This window comes from Pagrus pagrus, assembly GCF_965226575.1.
Source record: "Pagrus pagrus genome assembly, chromosome: 21".
Classification (NCBI taxonomy): domain Eukaryota; kingdom Metazoa; phylum Chordata; class Actinopteri; order Spariformes; family Sparidae; genus Pagrus; species Pagrus pagrus.
In genome coordinates, this window is record NC_140208.1 from 16975025 (window position 1) to 16995746 (window position 20722).

At 41.4% G+C, this 20722-nt stretch overlaps 3 protein-coding genes across 6 annotated transcripts; 2 read left to right on the top strand and 1 right to left on the bottom strand.

The window, feature by feature from the left end:
* The first annotated feature begins 2528 nt into the window (after positions 1-2528).
* On the top strand, positions 2529-10176 carry meiob (meiosis specific with OB-fold). 3 transcript variants are annotated; one of them, XM_084342311.1, is made up of 14 exons: positions 2529-2587; positions 2912-3026; positions 3262-3319; positions 3493-3624; positions 3988-4060; positions 4228-4423; positions 6087-6187; positions 6391-6443; positions 6631-6726; positions 6922-7014; positions 8877-9021; positions 9134-9320; positions 9561-9647; positions 9734-10176. In XM_084342311.1, exons 2-14 carry the CDS (start codon positions 2970-2972, stop codon positions 9845-9847), a joined length of 1392 nt encoding a protein of 463 aa, XP_084198437.1. In that variant the 5' UTR covers positions 2529-2587; positions 2912-2969; the 3' UTR covers positions 9848-10176. The 3 variants fall into 3 exon arrangements, with proteins under 3 accessions (XP_084198437.1, XP_084198439.1, XP_084198438.1); XM_084342313.1 differs by lacking the exon at positions 2529-2587 and adding an exon at positions 2603-2625; XM_084342312.1 differs by lacking the exon at positions 2529-2587 and adding an exon at positions 2606-2696.
* Positions 10177-10515: 339 nt separating this feature from the next.
* On the top strand, positions 10516-15132 carry mlst8 (MTOR associated protein, LST8 homolog). Its single transcript, XM_084342314.1, has 8 exons — positions 10516-11277; positions 11577-11750; positions 12135-12186; positions 12605-12843; positions 12959-13111; positions 13212-13336; positions 13449-13612; positions 14387-15132. Exons 2-8 carry the CDS (start codon positions 11622-11624, stop codon positions 14503-14505), a joined length of 981 nt encoding a protein of 326 aa, XP_084198440.1. The 5' UTR covers positions 10516-11277; positions 11577-11621; the 3' UTR covers positions 14506-15132.
* bricd5 (BRICHOS domain containing 5) lies at positions 15002-20673 on the bottom strand. Of its 2 annotated transcripts, XM_084342317.1 has the most exons (6): positions 20447-20673; positions 20056-20193; positions 19819-19968; positions 18563-18670; positions 17192-17342; positions 15002-15691 (listed from the first exon to the last, which is right to left on the bottom strand). In XM_084342317.1, exons 1-6 carry the CDS (start codon positions 20498-20500, stop codon positions 15597-15599), a joined length of 696 nt encoding a protein of 231 aa, XP_084198443.1. In that variant the 5' UTR covers positions 20501-20673; the 3' UTR covers positions 15002-15596. The 2 variants fall into 2 exon arrangements, with proteins under 2 accessions (XP_084198443.1, XP_084198442.1); XM_084342316.1 differs by lacking the exon at positions 20447-20673 and having other exon boundaries at positions 20056-20425.
* Positions 20674-20722: the final 49 nt, after the last annotated feature.

Consider the following 20722-nt stretch of genomic DNA (forward strand, 5'->3'; position numbering starts at 1 on the left):
AATTTAATTGAAAACATTCATATATAGAGTAAACAGAAGAAGAAGAGGGCTTAACTATTTTAAACAGTCACATTCTTTGTGAAACATGTTTTGAACGTGGTGTTTGGATTTCTGATGTGACGCTTGTGTTTCCAAATGAAGCTCATGTCATTAATCCAAGCAGCATGCGCAGTCTTTTTAAAAAGCACCAAATGTCTTCACAACAAGACGGTGATCGATGTTTCAGAATTCCTACTGAAGAACAACAAAGAAATGAACTGTCAGCTTATATTAGCTGAGCTGGATAAGCTGCATATTTCAGTCAGCTTAAGAAAGTGCTGACCTCTAACATGGACATCACAACCACACAAACTATCACCTCTGAATGCAGTTACTTGGCATCGTTTTGAATTTTGAACAGCCCTGTGTTCATCACGCCTGTTTGACAATGTACTGTAGGTGTATACATACAACATATAACCCGCACTGACATGCATGGCAGAACACACACACACATACGCACAATGAGATGATAGATTAATAGCCAAGGAGTGGTCAGACGGCTGCCGGCTCTCCAGGGAGCCGACCTGCGGCTGAGAGGCCACCCAATCAGAGCACATTCCTGCAGAGAGGACACCCTGTGGGTGCTTCCTGCCCTGCTCTGAATTAAGTCGTGCCATCGGAAGGGACAGACCAGAAGACTTGCTTATAAAAAAATTCAAATATGTTATTTAAATCACTGACCGGCTATTCGATCAGAGTGTGATTGATGACAGATTAACAGAGGGCATGAATTCATTATGGATGAATCACTGAACCAAAAGTAACTTGATTTATCTGATGACGCTTTACAGTGAAGCACGGTGTGATTAATGGACTCACAAACTGTAGTCAGAAAAACACTAATGAAATTAGAATTTGAAATTTTGTTTCATTTGAATAGCCAAGTGCAGGTGCAAATAGCAAATCGATGCCTCTGTGTAGGTAAATGTATTCAATCAGTCCAGGTTTCACATTAAACAACATTATACAAAGTCCATCGATACACTGATGGAGCGTTACACACCAGGCTGACATGAGAGGACTAATCGCACTGTGTTGACTTTGTGCTTCTGTGTTATGAATGCCTTCACGGCAGCTGCTGCACTCTTCCATATCAGTGATTAGGAACACATTGACCGTAGAATCACATCAACAGACGTATTACTGCCTGAAAATCAACATTAGTCACAGGGTTGAGATATCAGATCCAAACGCACGACTGCGAGGATTAGTCACCGTGGAAGAGGAACAAGGCTGCAGGAAGCTGAATATGGTTTACTGTTACACCTTTTGATCCCTGCCTAGGTGTATGAGACAGTATCGCATGTCAGATACAGCTTTGTGCTATCAAAACAAACCAGGAAACTGTCAGAGTCGTCTCAGCAAAACCGTCTGAGGAACAAATCCCCCGCTGTGAATGATGACTGGGACGGATTATCAAGGCGATATCAAAGTCTGAGGCGCAGCAGAGATGCTTTACGCTGTATGAAAAAAAGTGACTCACATTGTGTACAAATATCATGCGTGTGGGGAATGTGTGTATAAGTGACAGCTTCCAGTCAACGGGTCCATCAGTGACAGCAGTTGTATTGTTCAGTCCCATTTCCTGCATGTTTGCACAGCTGTACAGATGTTTACCGTACTGAATGTGTGTTGAAATTATAGATTTCCTCCTAGGCAACATCACGTAAAGTCTGGCAAAACATCAGGCGAGTGCAGGTCTCTTCGTGTAAAGGGTGTTTTATCCTAAAGATTTTAACTGATCATAGTGAGAGGTGGTAATTCATTGCCTTCAGTGTTTTGCATAGGCTCTAGTGCATGTAAAAGATCTTGAAAGTTAAAAAGGTCAAAGTCCACACTAACAGAAGCTCCTCTCTCCCACGAAAACACCGCTCATGAAACGCCTCGTCTGTAGTCCCACCTTTAATTCCGTGACTTTGTGACATCACACCACTTCACCATGTCACACATTTGCGTTATTTATGCCTTGTGGATAATTTGGTAGAATTGGTAAGAATTGATTTATCACAGCTGCTCTGTTGTTGTTAGCGGTGCTGGTTCAGGCGTGTGTGAGCTGACCAATCGGAGCACACTGGGTATTGGTAAGGGGGGAGAGTGTTTCATACATGGGGTGAAAACAGTGCTGCAACATTGGACAGCATGAGAAAACTGATGTGTTTTTGAACATTGAAGCATGTAGACCTATTCTAGTAACAATTATGAACCTGAAAATGAGCTTTAAATCATTTTTGTCCTTTAAACTATACTCAAATATAGACTCATGTTTGGACCACATTGAGATGATCTGATTGCCACGCCATCATCTAATGCGGATCCTTCAAATAAACCAATGAACCAATAAATACAGAGTTTTATAGGATACTATTAAACAGATGGCTAAAACCTACACATGTGACAAACCCTCTTTCTGTCAAACATGCATTTTTTACTGATCCATTTCTCTGCAGATAAGCTTTGCTTGAAATTGTTATATTTACCACTGCATGTGAAGGCATCATCTGAGCCCCGCAATGCCGCGAAAAGACTGCGAGGAAAACAGACCCAGGTACAAATAAGACTGCTTTAAACAGCTGAATGTCTGAGGTACAAGCTGATTTAATCCAACTAGGGGACAATAATTCTTATAAAGAGTCACTTCATGTCGTCAGTCAGAGGTATGTAGGCTATGTAGAGGAGTGAGGACAGTGAACAAGTCAGCTAACATTACTAGTTTCACTGTTAGCTAACAAATTAGTCAACAAGCTACTCTTGTGTATTAGTTTTGAGCTAACCTCTTGTAGAAAACAGAGGGTCTAACACAGTTTCCCAAGTGGAATTAAAACCAACCTGCTAACTGTCACTGTTTTATTTGCTTTCCTTCACCTTTCAGGGTCTGTAAATGTTATAAAAACTGCGCTAGATATTAGGTTTATTAATGAAGAAACAAAATGGCTGCTCACACCTTCATCGCCATCTCTGAGCTGCATCCCAACTTCTCCCATCCGGTGAGTTCAGATCATTTTCAGCCAGTTACAGCAATTTAATGTGTTTTTCTTTTACAACAGCCGTAACTTTAAATTAATCAGTGTCTTATAGCCAGGAGTGATAAAATTTAATTGTGGTTAGACACTGGTGTAACAGTGTTTAATGTTATTCCAGGCCTGTTTGCTTTATAAGCTGTGTTCGCCTCTCAAAATATACAAGTCTGCTCACTGTCATCATCCTTGTAATGTTTTTCAGAAAGTGGCCGGCATCGTCATTGGGAAATCTGATGTAAAAAGCTTTCCTGACAGAAAGAGTAAGTATCTTTCTATATGCGGTCACCCAAGCTGTCACTGACACCTCAGTGTGTTGTACACCAGCCCCCTCTTCTGGAGAACAGATCAATGAATACCCACTCTCTGGGCCTTCGTCTCCTCTTATTTTCCATTGACCTGCAACACTGACTTAACCTGTATGTCTAATTTTCAGATATTGGTGTGGACAGATTCACTTTTAGCTTCACAGTCAAGGACTCTCCTGACTTCTTTATTAATGTGACAGCCTGGGGAAACGATGGATACATCAACGTGCTCTCCGGCAGCTTCAGCGTTGGAGACTGTGGTGAGGAAATCACTCTGGAAGTTCCCACAAGTCTTAAACATCTTTTTTATTGATTGCCACAGAAGTGCATGGATTTTTTTTTATAATTATCATTATGTAGTTTCCTGATTTATCACTAATCCTATTTACTCCTAAACTCTCCCATTTTGAGTGCTTGAATGTCATCAAATTAAACTAAGAAAGTCACTGCCCTTGATTGCAAAATCTTCAATTACAGTGAAATCTGCATCTTGTCAAATGAAAATCAAGCTGCACCAAATATAAAAAACACAAACTTTAAAAGAATATTTAATAACCTGAAATCTGGCACAAAAACATGAACTTTATTTCCTTGAACAAAGTTGTTTCTTATTACTTTTTCAGTAACCATCGAGAATCCTTTAGTTGCAACCAAAGACCCAGAGAAAGGAGAGAGATTCTGTCCCACAACACCAAGGTAATTAACACTCTCAGTAGATGTTAAGTCATCCTCACCCTGCGGTGCTTTTAGATACCTGTAGGGTAGCGATGTTAACACAGTGTAACGCTGTGTGAAATATGATGTAACCGTGTGTAATGTCTGACAGACTTACTGGTTCAAAGTGCCTGTATCTGCTGTCTCAGCCTCTACAGGCTGCTGGTGGCGGAGGCTCACTCCCAGGTGTATCTGTGTGCTGACACTGACACCATGGACAGGCTCCTGCCGCTGATCCACCTGCCAGTGAAGGACTCCAGAGATTTTTACTCTCTGGGAGACATTGTGGCCAACGGGCAGAAGCTGGATGGCACGGTGATAAATGTACTGGCTGCAGTGAAGTCGGTAAGGCGCCTGAAGGCCACGGTCTGTCAGTGTTCATTAGCATTGAAGGAGAAGTTCACATTTGAATGCATTCGCACTTTCACTTTCACAGTCTTTGAATTAACTTGTTTAGTGTGCCCACATTTCCACCAACCTGCCTCATCTGCTTTTATTAATGTTGACACATTTCCCAGAATGCTTTTCTGTATGCATGTAGAGAAACAATGGGGGTTATGTGCCTGGCTGTTTCGTGGCCAGAACAAGATATGACATATTCTTTAAAGAGTTTTAGAAGTGTTACCTAACCACATTCAGACATGACATACTAACTAACTCTCGGCAAGAAAGCAAAGGAGTATATTTTCACAAATATTAAACCTTACGTTGTACGTTAAAAGGTACACTATGTGGTTTGGGGGAATCAGAAGAGATAATTTCTTTTCATACTGTTGTGTTAAAGTCAGTCTTGGTGAAGAAAAAGGTATCTGCTCCTCTTCTGTGGTTGGTTTGGTTGATTGTTAACCCTTTGAACTCTGAAATATAAATGGTCTTTCAGTGCCTACATTAGTATTTTTGCTTATTGTAATTTAATTTCTTAGATTATCATTAAATGCTTAATTTCTCTAAAATCTGTTCAACCTAAGCTTAAAGGTTATATAAGTCAATAAACCTTAATCATTTCTCAAATTATTAAAATGGTGTCTTAATTACAAACGTTCTTCTTTTTTAAATCAGGCATGTTTTTTCATCAGATTTTACTATATATAGACACAAAACATCTTGAAATTAAACAATTCTAATAAAATGCAAAATACTGGTGTCAGCACTTTGATCCAGTAGGACTAACAGGGACTGTAGCTGTGGAGAAAACCGCTTTCTTCATAAAAATATGTCTCACAGCTCTGAACTGAGGGCAATTACTTTTTTTCTTTATTATTTTATTTTTTCAATGCCCCGTTTTTGTTTTTTCAAATTTGTATTATGTTTAAATGACCAACTGAGTTTGAATCCAGCTGGGAAGATTTCGGGGGCCAACAGCCATGATTAACATTCATCGAAGTGTTGGTCGTTTACTTAATCATGGTTCCAACTGGTAATGAACATTTTTAGGGGTGTTTTTCTAACAGGGAACATGAGGAAAATTGATCGACTCATTTAGAAACCATGATTTTTCTACACACTGATCGCATTAAATGGTGGTTTTTCAACTGTCTTTTTCTCCGCAGTGAGCTCGGCTATGGTGGAAAATGGGTTGTTAAAGTTTCCTGAACTCAAAAACAACATTAACAAGAAGGAAACGGTTGTTAAAACGTCGTCCAATGTGGCATTATGAACCTCAGTCATGGAAAGGTCCTGGAAGCTCTCACTGAGGCCAGAGTGGGAGGCCTGATAAGCTTGAAGTGGGACGTTTTTGACAGCTTGAGTGCGGACGCTGAGCAAATATTTAAAAATCATGCATATCAAAGTTTATAAATGGACCTAATCCGTATCTTATAAATTGCGTAATAGACCACATTGTGTCTGTTTTGTCTGCGTGGAACATGCCGACTTACCATAATGGCCCCAAAGATCTGCCTCAGAGTTCAGAGAGGGGCCAGAGCCTGAACTTCATGTCAGTGCTTTTCTGACAGGAAGTGGAGATACTGCGATAGGAACTTCAGATGATTCTGTTTACATTGTACAGATCGGAGAGCCGAAGCAGTTCACCACTTCAGACAGACGCAAAGGCCAGAGGCTGGAAGTGAAGCTCTTTGATGACTCTGTCTCCTCCTTCCCGCTCGTCTGGTGCGTCACGCTCATTTATTCATTTGGAAAATGACTAAAGATTTATTACTTGTGTTGCTTTTGTGCCATATTCCAACTCAGTGGATCTCCATCATGTATCTTTAAGTTACCGCAAGTGTACTCCGGTGACATGAAGCTTTAAATTAACCTGCATGTGTGTTTGATTTTCACTGTGCTCCCCCTGACCTCTGTTTCACTCACAGCTGGGACAGAGAGGCCATTCAACTCGTGCAAACTCTGATACCAAAGGAGACGGGTAGGTTAACAACCTCTGCTCATTCCCAGCCGCAACATGAATCTTTATTTCACTGTTATTCCTGCCTGTCACATCCCATTAACACACTGTACTGAAGAGAGGCGTGGAGGCGGATATCTGAGCTGTAACTGTGTGTTTATGTTTAAGATAACTTACTGTTGTTTTAACTTTTATTCTCCATTCAAAGTGCTCTTCATAGCCGATGCAAAGATTAGCTTTGACAGCTTTCGCAACAGCATGGCAGCCACCGTTAACTCGAAAACCATTATCACTGTCAATCCCGGTAAGATATCACAGCAGCATTCACAGACACACAGGATCTGACAAAACTATTTAGCATTCAATTGATCAAATGAAATGAAATGCTATTTTGGGAGCAAACCAAGCAGTCATGGTGTGCAGTGTAAGAAAAACACATCATCTTCCTGCTGTGAAGTAGAATATTGTCATTTTGCTGCTGTCAATCATTTGCCGTCAGACACCAGAGAGGCCAGCCTGCTGTTCAGCTACGCTAAAGAAGCATCAGAGTCTGGTGCACTGGATCAAGATGAGAAGCCAGAAGATGTGACTGGTAATTCTTCTTACACTGGTACTATTAGAATGAGTCGAAGTCTTGCTGTGTCTTTAGGTACAATATTCCCCGTGTTGGCTCTTATTTTTACTATTTCTTGCGTTTCTGTCTCTCTTTTAAATTTCCTCGGGTGGAGTTGTCGAGTTATAATGTTAATATCTATGATACAGGTAACTTGTAAAAGTGTAAAATGATTCAGTTCTGGCCACAATATGTCCCAAATCATATTTTTTCAAAACTCTTTAAAACAACAAGTGTTGTGATGTTCTGTCACTGTCAACAAATCCAATGAAAAGACCAAAACTACAACCCCAATTCTAAAAAAGTCAGGGCACTGTGTAAAACATAAATAAAAACAGGATGTAATCATTTACAAACAGTTTCTCAGCCCATGTAGTAATATCCTTTATACAATCATGTGTTTCACAAAGTGGTGAACCTCACCCCATCCTTGCTTGTGAACGACTGATCCTTTTGAGAATGCCCCTTTCACACTCACTCATCATGATACTATCACCTGATACCAATGAACCTGTTTACCTGTGAACTGTGTTTTTGGATTATTCCACAACTTTCCCGGGTTTTTTGTTGCCCCTGTCCCTGTTTTAAATATGTTGCAGAATAAGCATATATTTAAAACATTAATTATAGTTTGTATATTAGTCTTTGTACTGTTTCAATCGAATAAATGGGAACAAGTACTTGATTTTCAGTCGATTCGATATATATCACCATTGTGCTGTGAATACACTAGCACCAAATCACTGGGTGGAAAATTGTACTCAAAAGCACAGTTCACTCCTGTTACAGTAACATTTCTTAAAAACCGCTGTGCCCATCCATCTTCGGAAATGACTAACCCTTCTTTTAGAAAGTAAACTATATATTTATGCAACCCAATCGCCAGAATAAATGTCGGCTAAGTACATTTCTGCTAAACCACAGATAAGTTGAAACTTAACGTTTCTTTACGTTGTAACTTTACATTTGTTTAGGTTTAATTTTAAAGGTTCTATTTCTCTCTTGTCACACTGCTCTGTTTAGGTTTAGGCACAGAAACCGCTTGGTTTGGGTTAAGAATTGGATGGAAATGTCTGCAGGTCTCCTTAAAAAAACACCCGCTTTTTACTCCACAAAAATGACTCAAAATATCCTGAGGTCTCCTGATCAAAACACCTCATTTTGTCACCACAAAAACAGCCAGAAATTTCCCCAGGTATCATTAAAAATATCTACTGGTGTGACTCTCACTGCGGTCGGCCGTTTGGCAGCCTTGTTGGCTGTAATAATGGCACCATCGTCCCCTCAGCCTCCTGGTGTGAAAGACAGCTAATAAGCATATACTGTGAAAGTGATCTGCCACGTTTGGTACACACTTTAACCTTGGACGTATCTTTAGTTTGCAAAAACATTGACTGCTAACATTACATCCTGGCAACTGGACTGACTCGTGAGTCAGTTTTAAAGATTTACATCTTCAGTAAGACCAAATGAGCCTGGAGGCTGAGAGCTATTTGATTTTGTGGGAATCAAGCAGTATTGATAGAGGAACTAACAGACTGATTGTTTTGCTCTTTTCATGAGAGTACATTTGGTCAGTGTGATTGTTTTTAAATCTTCACTGAAATCTTTTTAGAAAATTGTTCTTTGTTATGCATCATACGTGTAGTTTTTCCCTCATCATGTATTGGACTTAAGGTGGATATTGTGCTCTCATTTGTACTTCTTAAAAAAGATAGAACGTTTATCACCATCCTGTCCTTAATTGTTCCTGATAATTGTCATTGACAAGAGCAGCCTGTGAGAGAGACAGACTGCAGACATTAATGTGTGAGGTTGTGCTGCTCTTTCTGTCTGTGCAGTGGATTCCATCACTGATGTGTACACAGTGACTCAGCTTAAGGAGAAGGCTCAGGAGAACCCAGAGGCTTTCTTTGGCATCACATACAGCTTCATCTCCAAACTCGACCTCGACTCTTCTGTTTCAAAAGTCATCAGGACTCGCTGGTGAGCTCACACAAATATGAACACAACTCTGATGTTCCACATCAATCATATGAATAAACACATTCATCTAATAAACAATTCTCTGCTCAGTCTGTTCTCGTTCCTGTCTCAGTTCCAGGTGTAAGTTTCAGGTGATTGAAGATGCACAGAGCTGCACCAACCAGCTGTGTCCAGGGAGAGATCAGGTCTTTTCAGCCTCCACAGGCTTCGACCTGCTGGTGGACTTCACAGACCACACTGGCACCCTGCACGGCTGCGCCCTCAGGAGCCCCGTGGCAGAACAGGCACTCGGCTACACAGTTAGTACAACTTCACATGGGGATGATTATTCAGCCTTAATTCTGCATGTATTTATATGAATAAGATCACATGAGAGAGGAGAGAAGAATACCGGTTCATGACAAAATATGTTTCCGACTATGCTGTTGTGGAGAGCTTTTAAGTTAGGCTCCAGAAAGTTGTGTCAGATTTTATATAAATCAAATAAACTAGTGTTATGAAAGGTTTAGCATCTGTGCTCTTCACATCATCTGTTGCAGACAGACGAGTTTACCATGTTGACTGATGACCAGCGGACTGCAATGAAGTGGAAGTTTCTTTTGGAGAGATGCAAAATATATGTGAAGGTACTGTACTGTGGCTTTCAGTGCTCTGCTGCAGTGAGGGTGAGCTATAAAAACACACGTTTAAAGATTCTTATGATATGTTGTAGATCCTCCCGTCCACTAAAATTAGGAGTGGGATCAGAGGGGTGATCCTGGCCTGCACACTGGCTGATCCAGGAGAGGTGAAGCAGCACATGTCTGCCCTGCTGCAGCGGCTGTGATCACAACTCGCACCGACTGAGCAGGAGAGCGCACGTTGTATTTGGCTTCTTTCACTGCTGTGTGGTTCTGTTCTGACTGAGATGTTAACAATGACCATAGTCATTTACACATGTTGACTTTGTGTTTTGAGGATAGATGCCTTCTCTGCATTATTTATGTATTTATTTAACTTATTTATTTAAATATATTTATTAAAGAACGTTCTGTTGTACCAGTGTAAATCAGTCATTTGTCGATATGTTATGTCAAATATATTTTTCCATGAACGGATATTTAATTAAAGAAAACACCACACTTACAAATAAAACTTAATTTAAGTTTGTTGTTAGATTTACTCTTGGTTATTTTGACTCAGTTATTACTTAAACCAAATGTCATTCAGTTTTTTATTTAAAATAATATCCATATTAGAAAACACACTTTGTTGTACTGATAGACTGCATCTCAGCACAGCTTTAAAGGTACCTCACTTCTATACTTGAGTAATTCTGTGTATTGCTGCTCTCTGCTTCTACTCCACTCCATTTGAGAGGCAAATACTGTTTTTTTCTTCTTTCTTTTTTTTTTTTACTTCTATAAATTCAATTAATAACTTCAGTTGCTGGTTACTTTGCAGATTCTGATTATTAATACAAAATATAATAAAGATCAATTATGATTTATTAATTTTGGTTAAGAACATTTACAGACTTTACAGAACCACAGGGGGAAATTATCAAGACACTGAAGTATATAAAGTTATTAAAATTATTTGTATTTTTACCAACTGGAACATTAAAGGCGCTGTATGTACGAATTTTTGTTGAAAACATAACACAAACAAGCAGAAATTGTCAACATACTGTGAAGAAATGACAGTTTTGATGTTATGACTTCTAAGTACTGTGTTGCAGAGATATCTACTGAAATTAGCATGCTGACCAGCTGGACCCGGCCCTTTCTCGGTCTAAAGCTCCGGCGCTAGGGGAGTAAACGCCAACACCCTGCCCAGATGTCTGTGGCCAAAATCCAGACCGCTAGCTGCACTGCTAATTAAGCTAACTAGCTATGGGCAGCTCCAATTAGCAGCAGTTAGCGGTTACTCTGCTGTTATGCTGCTGCCTATTTTTTTTTATGACTTTGACAGGTGGCTGATTCTTACATATTATACGTTTAAAATGCTGTACACATTAATTCATCAATAATGATAATGCAAGGGAACATGCTGCATAATACTTTTACCGTGGTTCTTAATTTTTATGCTATTTTTGAGTGAATGAACATTTTTCTGACAGTCTTGACAATGACCATTTTGCTGTGATAGAAATCAGTCAGTAGGTGGCGGCAAAGCACATGTTATCAACACGGAACCTTTTAATCACCGTCGTTTGTTGCTGAGGGGACACACTACGGGGACGTACTGATTTGTGGTCAACACGAACAACTGAAGGTAATCAAAACTTGTCAAATTTTTGTAGCCACGTAGTTTAAATTGACACAAATGTTATCACACAGTGAACTATCGTGACAGTCACAATGTGTTAGCTTTGAAGTAGAGACGTTAGCAAAGTGTCTGAATTGCATAGCCGTTTAACATCGCGAGGCTGCTTTGCTAACGTTAGCCTTAACCTTAGAAGTTGTGTCTTTTATTTCCACAGTATCACAATAAACCACGTCCCTGTTGAAAGTTGACATTTAACAGCAGTCAGAAAACTGCAGCAGCTGACTGTCTCCTATATTTCTCTGCAGTGTCATACATGCCTCACTCCGAGCAGTGACAGCCAGCAGTGAAGCATGAATGTGAACCAGGGGACGGTGGGCAGCGACCCGGTCATTCTGGCCACGGCTGGATACGACCACACGGTCCGATTCTGGCAGGCCCACAGCGGGATCTGCACCAGGACGGTCCAGCACCAGGACTCTGTATCCTTACTCTGACTAACCGACGGTTACAACGACAAATCAATGTGGTATTTAAATGATTTTGGACAGTAGACAGATCATAAACACAGACATACTGTCCTACATGGAAACCCAAAGTCAAGATTAGAGTTTCAGCTGACACATTGAGGAGCTGATTTCCCTCATGGTTCAGTAAATTTGACATGGATGCTGTTAAAGGAGCTGTTGTTTACTGTCTCTGGAGCAGCTCCATGATTTGTCTGTAGATGGCATCATCACTACAGTGTGTCCCACTGCTTTTCAGCACAAAGAGAGACTTGTTCAAATTGGCAAATTTGAACTGAGCTGTAAAATATAGAAACAACCTAAAACCAAACAATCCACTTCCTTAACATTTGCTTCCAGCAAGTCAATTCACTTGAGGTCACACCTGACAGGAGTATGATTGCAGCTGCAGGTTGGTTAAGAACTGTTCTCAAACCTCATTTCCTCACTTCTTCATTTCTCATATTAGTGTCATGTTTTATACACAGCTTGCATTGCACAGTTAAAGGAGCACTATGTAGTTTTGGGGAAGACATTATAATCAGAAGAGAAGGATTTTCATTGACATATTTTTTGTATGCCTAAACAAACTAAATAAACAAACTCTCTTTGTTTTCATGACTGAATAAACAAACTGACCACAAACACAAACACAAATTCATACTGTTTTACTTTGTTTATATGTGGCGGACCCTGCCACCTTTCTAGCTTCAAACAGTGTTCTGGGACCTTATTTTCCTCTGAGAACAGCTTGTTTATTCAGTTATTCAGAGATTGTGTTATTACCTCATTAATATTGTATTCGTATAAATTCACACTCTTTGTTTCAGGTTATCAGCACATCCGCATGTACGATCTGAACTCCAACAACCCCAACCCGGTGATCAACTACGATGGCGTCAGCAAGAACATCACATCTGTGGGCTTCCATGAAGATGGACGCTGGATGTACACGGGAGGAGAAGACTGCATGGCTCGCATATGGGATCTGAGGTCAAGAAATCTCCAGTGTCAGAGGATATTCCAGGTCAATGCTCCAATCAACTGTGTTTGCCTGCATCCAAACCAGGTGAGACGAGGATCTAACATGTATGTTTGGTTTTAACGTTATTGTCAAACAATTAGAGTATGTGCTTACTGCTCAAACAAGTCTGTAAACAGCCAGTGTTGTATGTTTTTTTTAGGCGGAGCTGATTGTCGGAGACCAGAGCGGAGTGATTCATATCTGGGATCTGAAGACCGACCACAATGAACAGCTGATTCCTGAGCCAGAGGTCTCAGTCAACTCAGTTCACATTGACCCAGATGCCAGTTACATGGCAGCAGTCAACAGCTCGGTCGGTATCCAAACAGTTTGAACAGGCTGCCCTTTTTTGTTTAAAGTTGAGTGAAATGATTAAAACGGCCTCTTTCGTTCCTTTTGTGCTCCTCTAACAGGGGAACTGTTATGTGTGGAACCTCGCTGGAGGCATCGGAGATGAAGTGACTCAGCTCATTCCTAAGACTAAGATTCCTGCACACAAACGCTACTCGCTCCGCTGCAAGTTCAGCCCTGACTCCACGTGAGTGCCTCTATAAGACTTTCTATTGTTAAAACAATTATAAGAAAGATGATTTCCTGCCGTGATGTTGTTCAAGTGATACTGATTGTTTCCTGTTTGTTGTCATCTCCAGTCTGTTGGCCACCTGCTCAGCAGACCAGACCTGTAAGATCTGGAGGACGTCCAACTTCTCGCTGATGACAGAGCTGAGCATCAAGAGCAACAATCCCGGAGAGACGTCTCGAGGCTGGATGTGGGACTGCGCTTTCTCTGGAGACTCCCAGTATATTGTCACTGGTCAGTACATGAGCAAACATGGCAAAGGGGTGATCACCACAGGGCAAAGTCAGCGACTAGCCTTACACTCATTAAATTGTCTTGGCCAGATTCATAAAAGTCTGTGGAGGTTTATCTGTCAATGAAAGGAATAGCAAAGAAGAAAAACTGAAAAGATTTGTTGCATCAGCGAGGCTCTGCAACAGCATCAGAACAGCTGTCCTAACATGTGACCCTGACGCATGGCTGAGGCCATTTATAGCGCCTGTACCACTAATTCATCACACGTACCTGTAAACCATCATTAGTGGTAACATTTAAAAATGTCAGTAGGGCGACCGATGATGAATTTATAGAGCTCAGATTGAAACAGACTTTACAAAGTGCTGCTCATTTCAGGAGCGAATGAAAAGATCATTAACAGGGAGTAATGGGTCCAGTGGAAATACAAAGGTTGATCAAATTTATCACTTCTAAATAATGTAAATTGAAGTTAATTAATCTACCTTTAATATTTTATTGAACGCTGTGTCGACTAAAAAATAACAATCAGTGAAAATGGCAAAAACCTCAGCAAAGGACAGGAATGGAGGGTTAACAAAGAGGATGCATTTTAGTCATTTTGATAAGGATTTGAAACAGTTTGTGAAAGTTTTCTCAGTAAACGTTGTTTCCCTAAATACCGCTCCGAAAGTACTAAGTGCTGTTAGGGAAGCAGGTAGAGGTTTGATAACTTGAGTGTAAATTTATATTTAGGTGAATATCAGGTTCTGACTCTTTGTTTCCATCCAACAGCCTCCTCAGACAACCTGGCTCGTCTGTGGTGCGTGGAGACCGGGGAGATCAAGAGGGAATACAGCGGCCACCAGAAGGCCGTGGTGTGTCTGGCCTTCAATGACAGTGTGCTGGGCTGAGGAGGAGGAGGAGGAGGAGGAGGAGGAGGAGGAAGAAGAAAGAGTGAGGAGACGGTGTGTGCAGAGGTGGAACGAGGACTCTTTGGAAGATGTGCGGTCGGCATCAGTTGGAGTTCTTTAACATTTTTCCCAGAAATGATCATCCTGAGAAAGTGTTTGAACATTACGATGAATCTCAGCCACCAGGATGTCTACAGGGCTCTTCCTTGACAGGTACCTGTAAGTATAAACAGGAGAGTACAGGCCAAATCCTGCTTAAAGGAACAGCACACCATTTTGCAGCAACTTTAAGTGGGCACATGGAAAAGTGTATGTACCAACAGTATGAAAATGGGTCTGATTGAAATATGTGAGAATGATCGATCCCTTTGTTTTTAATTTCCATTTCACCTTCAACTCAGTTTTATACAGCACCATATTTATTATATCAAAAGGACCACATTATTCACTTTTACCTGGATGTGCTGTGGAATTTATGTATTTCTCATGTGTGATATGTTTGATTCATTTAATTTTCTTAATTCAAAGTTGTGCTCTTCTTAATAATCACATGTGGGTCAGCGAGGTTCAAGAGAAAGTGATGTACATAAAGAGAATCCACAGTAAAGACGTCATTCATAGAAATAATTACAGCTTGTGTTTTCTCCTTTTTTCATTCTATTGAAGAAACAGTGGCCAAAAAATCCACAACAGTCTTTTATTAGATGGATTGAAACACTCAGATCGCAACAGGAACAGTTACACATAATTACACTGCAGCAGTGGGTTACAGGAAACACAAAAAAGGGGATCTTTCTTCTGTAATCTCTGAAGTGTGCCACCAGAGAGGGTATTACACATGAAGGGAGTGACGACGGGGCTCTGGCGATAAACGTGACAGCCTGTCTCCATCTCTTCTCTCTCGGAAGGATGGAAACGGACTGGGAGAGTTGGCTGCTTCACTGGTTTACTGGCGGCTGTATGGCACAAAGGAAACAGTCAAAGCTGGCTTTTGTTCTGTCGGTTTTTTTGTTTTTTTCTTGTAGAGGGAGCTAAAAAGACAACTTTGTTTCCCTGATCTTGTGCTGGGAGGAGAGGAAGAGAATACACAGTCACTCTGGTAGGTAGTAGAAGCACACAGACACGCAGATGTTGCTGGGGAAGCAGATGTCGATGCAGAAGTAGACCAGCCTCTGTTTGCCCGGGCCTGAAAACAACACAGGACACACATCAAAAAAAACAACAAACATAAGAAACCATTCAGGCTCAGTCAGTGGCCTGATTATTGTGTTTTTGTACCCCAGTGTAGACGGTTGAGTGAGTACAAGTGTAACGTTCAGCCTGTCATTTACTGCATCAGTGTAAAGGTCACTGGGCATCATAGATTAAGCTTAGGTTTCAGCCTGACACGCTGCCAGCTGACTAAATTTAAAAGCTGTGTGCATACAGTGTCTGTGGGAACTGACTAATGGATCCCTGAGCTCCACTGGTGTGTTAGCATGCATACTTAACTAATATTATGATAAGATGACATTTTTTCATTCATTCATTTTCACCCAAAATGTCAAAAATAAAAATTTACAGTGGATCACCATGATGTGTGTTCGGCCATTTTCCCATAATTCCAAGGTGATGCATTAGGAGTGCATACTGACTCCATAATAAGATGAGACGCTTTCAGTTCACTATCTTTTATTTAATATCCTTAGGTTTTGTGGTCAGACAAAACAAATACATTGAAGATGACTTCTTGATAAAGGGGCAGATGCAGGACTTGTTTTACTCGCTTTCTTTAAAATTGCAAGCTAGGGCTTTTTTCAACATTTTCGTTAATTTCTCTGGTGACTGGTATCTAAGAGTGAGTGCTGGTCCTAGATCTGGTGATTTTAAATTATGGTAAGCAGTTACGGGTGGTTTAAAATTTAGAGTGATATAAGGCTATCAAATTTGATATTGGATTATGGGACTGTTGGGCCTTGGCTGAGGTATGCGCTCTACTGAGTGATATTGTACTTACAATTATAATAGTCTAATAGTCATTAGTTGTAGCCCCACTAGTTTGATTTTAAGTAAAGGTTTACTTGATTCTCTCTAGGCAGGGGAAATTCTGCTACTCCCATGAGACCATTTTAGAAATCAGTGGTTGTTTGTTTTACTTATTGGACAAGGATTTAAAAGATAAGGTCGAAAAATTTGATATTTTTCTTATTTTCAGTAAATCTCATTAAAAGACCAAAACCAATAATGTTGTAGTCTTTCACTGAACCATGTCTTAAGCAGTCTGCTTGAAGCCCAGTTGTTTCTACGGAAGAAATGGATACGTAAAAACAAGTTAAAAATATATAGTATGATATATGTTTTATATATATGTACTGTTAGAAAGGGTGTGGCTAATGAAGCAGCTGGGCACTGTAGCTTTTAGCAAATGTCAATCAAACGAGAGTAGATGGTGCATTTGTGGTCTCTCTAGTTCACCTCGGTGGTATGTTTCCTTCACTGCTGATAAACACCGGTGACTACTGCAGAGTCATTTGCAAAGACAAGACAAAAGGCAGATGTTGGTGGGTGTTAGTGTTTCTTTTGTCCAGCGTGACGGGGGATATAGAATCTTTAACGGTTGTTTGTGATCATTGTCCTCACATTTGTCAGAGCCTTTTTTTTAACACAACATTTGATGTTATTGCCTGTGAGGTCTGGCTGTTCTTACCCTCGGCCCTCTTGGTCCAGTGGATAGACCTGTCCTGACACAGAGCCTGGAGAGGCTCCTCCAGCGTGGACACGTCCACCTGACTGGCCGCCAGCACTCCCAGGAACTCTGTCTGCCTCTGGGTCTCGTTCCCAGACAGCTGGAAATGATTCTGCAGAGGACGGTAATCACAACATCTCAACAGAGAATCAACAACAGAGAAACTGCAGGAATGAATAGAGACTCTGAAGCTGCGGCGTCATTTAAGAAGTGTGAGAAATCATATTCAACTCAATACTGAATGTAAAATGAATAAGCGAGTGAGATATGAGGAAGGCTGAAACCTAAGCTGCTATTAGCCCGATATCTTCGCTGATGAGGTCAACACGGCATCACATTTGCGCTCTTATTCGTCACAAAGGCTGTGTGTAATTGCACCACTTACACTTCTGATTGGCTCTGATAGTGAACCACTTAAAGTGCTGTTATGCTCGAGTGGGTCACGTTACAACCAAGAAGCCCATTGTGCTGCAGAATAGAAGGACCATCCACAGCTACTCTCCATCCATACAGGGCCTGGACCTGCTATCATAGATTAAATGACCGCAATCAACAGCTACGTTTGAATACCGAGGAGCTGTATGAGATACGTGACACCGCAGGACCGGATCACAAAAACTCAGAGACTCAGCTTTTGATGCGTGGAAATGAGCTATTGTGCAAAAGATGATAAGACGGAGAAACAAGACTCCATCTCAGTTTACCTGCGAGGTCCCACAACTCAGCGGTGGTCTTTCACCTGCACATATTGTCAAATCACAATTAAGACTGACTACGGATGTCAATATTACAGATCCAGGTATTCGCCACAGGCTGTATTTTAATCCAACAGTGAAGTCTTAAAAGCCAATGATCCCTCACACAGAGCGGCCATTGTGCCCACATCAGGGCTCAGGCTCACTGCCTCCTGTAAGAAGATCCCGGGCAACACCAAGGGGGCCTGGAGGGATCAGATGTGCTGAGGAATTCAGCCGTGGAGGCAAAGAGGGAGACTACTTACTCTTCAAGACTCTGCCTTTCACCCCTCTCTTTGTACGGAGCGGGGAGGAACTCATGCAAAAAAACCTATGAGACCCAGCAGGTCCTGGCTCAGTGGTGCATTTGCTTCTGTTATGAGTCAGAAATGCCAATTCACTCATTAGCCCGGGCGGCTTTTGAAACACCTGGCAGAGCTTAAAGGGCAACCACCACTTTCTCTCTCTTTTATTCACCCTTTAGTACGTTTTTCATGTCGAGCTTTGTAGTCTCACATGTCCTGGACGCAGTGAGGGAAACCCTATTGTATGACACGGCTGCTCGGTTCTCACGTGCTGAAATGTCGCCACCCGTTACCTTGTGTGTCGACTCGTGGAGGAGGGAGTGCACATTGTCGTAGTCGGACTTCTCCATCTTTCGCAGGAAGCAGCTCTCCTGGTCCACAGGTTTGTAACAGATCAAACCCTGCAACACAAGAGCACACAATCAGTCAGGTTTCCCCAACGTGATGTGCAGACACTTTTTTTCCAGGCATGCACACTATTCTGCCAACATGGAACGGTTCTGCTCCCTTTTGTGCATCTAATTTTGTACTGTTCAGTACTTTTCAACTTAAGTTAATTGGTTCAGAACCTGGTAAGTTGGTTCCCAGCCAGAAGCCAAAAAATAGAGGGAACCAAAGTGGGCAGTTCAGCACAATCTATTGATGACACATCCTTGATTATGATAGTTCCGCCCAAAACTGTTGGAAATGATGGCTGGTTCACTAGATAGCCCAAAGGCTGCAAGAATTGTGAACAGAACTTGTGTCATTATATTGACTGGAAAAGTACTATTGTTCCCTAAACCTAACCAAGTTTTTAGTTCTCCAAAAGTGCCTAAAAAAAAATCTGCGTCAGAAAGCAGGAGAAAAAAGGAAAATAAATGAACTTGGTGCAAAAACAATTGGTCCAAAGTGTAACATTAAGTTAAATCATAATAAATGTTGCTCCAGAGCCAAAAAGCAACAAAATACGCATTGTGAGCAAGCTGCTGTGGCTGAATGGCCTGAGTATATAAACCCTCACCCAGGGGACCGGGGTTGTGTCCCATCTGAGACTGAATGTTATAATGTAGACTAATTATTTTTGCACTAATTAAGTTCACTTGTTCAATTTTGATTATTTTTTTCCCTGCTTTCTGTCACAGATTGGTTAGGTTTAGGCACCAGAAATACTTGTTTAGGTTTAGGGCACTAAAATACTAGGTTAGTTTTACGACCAAAATATACTTGGTTATGTTTTGGGATCTAAAATACTTAGCCAACAAAATTTCTTGTTTAGGTTTAGTGAACAAAAGTACTTTGTTAGGGTTAAGGGAACTAAAATACTTCAGGAAGAGATGGTTTAGGTTAAAATAGACCCTTTTACTGTGTTAACCACAACATTAGGAAGGATAACTTGTTCACTTTTTACTGAGTCACAAAGCTATGTCATTACAAAAAGATGATTGGTCAGTTGCAGACAGTGATAGTCCTGGAGCAACATTAATCATCATGTTCCAAGGAAAAACACCAACACATGGATATAAGACAGTACGGTATCACAAATCTTATGCGTATCACTTAGACGTACATGCTTGATGTCAAAGAGCACAGTGGACGTCTGATTTGCTGGTGAGGTTACACAGAAGGTCACCAGGTCATTCTGCTGGTCCACAACGGCCGACTGGTTGATCAGAACCCCAGTCTGATCTGGAACGGTGATCCGGACAATCTGTGAAGACTGACAAAAGCAAAAGACACATGTTGATGTAAACAAGGTCCGAAATACCCACTGGGACAATATTGAGGGTTCGACAGCCATGTATACCTGAGAGTGAGGTTGCGACTGCCCCAGATGCCCCGTCAAGCCGAGGGCAACGATGATCAGGAGCAGAGAGGCCGAGAGGATGACCCAGAATGCTTTGTGTGGGAAGTGGGACTGGGAGGACGCAGCAGAGTCCCCATCCTGAAAAGACGTGTCCACACACAAGGACCAGTGACAAGCTTTTAAAACGGTGCTCATCATCTCATAAACACAAACGTCAACCTCATTTTGACTGGCTGCTGAGATTTGTACTCGAAGCATCAACATTAAATCACGTCCTATTACTCTACGCTTGTAGTGTAGCAAAAGTTTCCTTGCCTTAACCCATTTACCAGCTAATATGCACTTTTCCTTGGTCAGAACCTACTCTTCAAATTAAAAGCCATGTGCTTACCGTGCACTGTGCTTCCTCCAAACGGTTGTCTGAATGTTTCCAACACCTCACCATCCTGTGTCCCTTGACGGCTCCTCACTCGGACTGCTCCCTTCTCGCAGCTATCGGCATGGAGCTGCGATCATGACCAGCGCTGACTGAGACTCGGTACACCTGGCCAGCTTCTCTTTGTCCCTGCAGACCTCCTCCTCCCCCCTTCACCCACCTCCTCCTCCTCCTCCTTTGGCCTCACCGTTTCCCTCCCAAAACAGTCACCCACTTCACACAAAACTCTGC

Excerpts from the sequence above, each read along its gene's own strand:
- meiob (XM_084342311.1), top strand. The coding sequence starts at position 2,970 with ATGGCTGCTCACACCTTCATCGCCATCTCTGAGCTGCATCCCAACTTC. Across the intron at positions 3,320-3,492 it reads AAGCTTTCCTGACAGAAAGA|ATATTGGTGTGGACAGATTC; the intron begins GTAAGTATCTTT and ends TCTAATTTTCAG. Across the intron at positions 3,625-3,987 it reads CTTCAGCGTTGGAGACTGTG|TAACCATCGAGAATCCTTTA; the intron begins GTGAGGAAATCA and ends TTACTTTTTCAG.
- mlst8 (XM_084342314.1), top strand. The coding sequence starts at position 11,622 with ATGAATGTGAACCAGGGGACGGTGGGCAGCGACCCGGTCATTCTGGCC. Across the intron at positions 11,751-12,134 it reads CGGTCCAGCACCAGGACTCT|CAAGTCAATTCACTTGAGGT; the intron begins GTATCCTTACTC and ends ATTTGCTTCCAG. Across the intron at positions 12,844-12,958 it reads TTTGCCTGCATCCAAACCAG|GCGGAGCTGATTGTCGGAGA; the intron begins GTGAGACGAGGA and ends TGTTTTTTTTAG.
- bricd5 (XM_084342316.1), bottom strand. The coding sequence starts at position 20,319 with ATGTTGATGCTTCGAGTACAAATCTCAGCAGCCAGTCAAAATGAGGTT. Across the intron at positions 19,969-20,055 it reads AGTCGCAACCTCACTCTCAG|TCTTCACAGATTGTCCGGAT; the intron begins GTATACATGGCT and ends TGCTTTTGTCAG. Across the intron at positions 15,692-17,191 it reads CTGGACCAAGAGGGCCGAGG|GCCCGGGCAAACAGAGGCTG; the intron begins GTAAGAACAGCC and ends TGTTGTTTTCAG.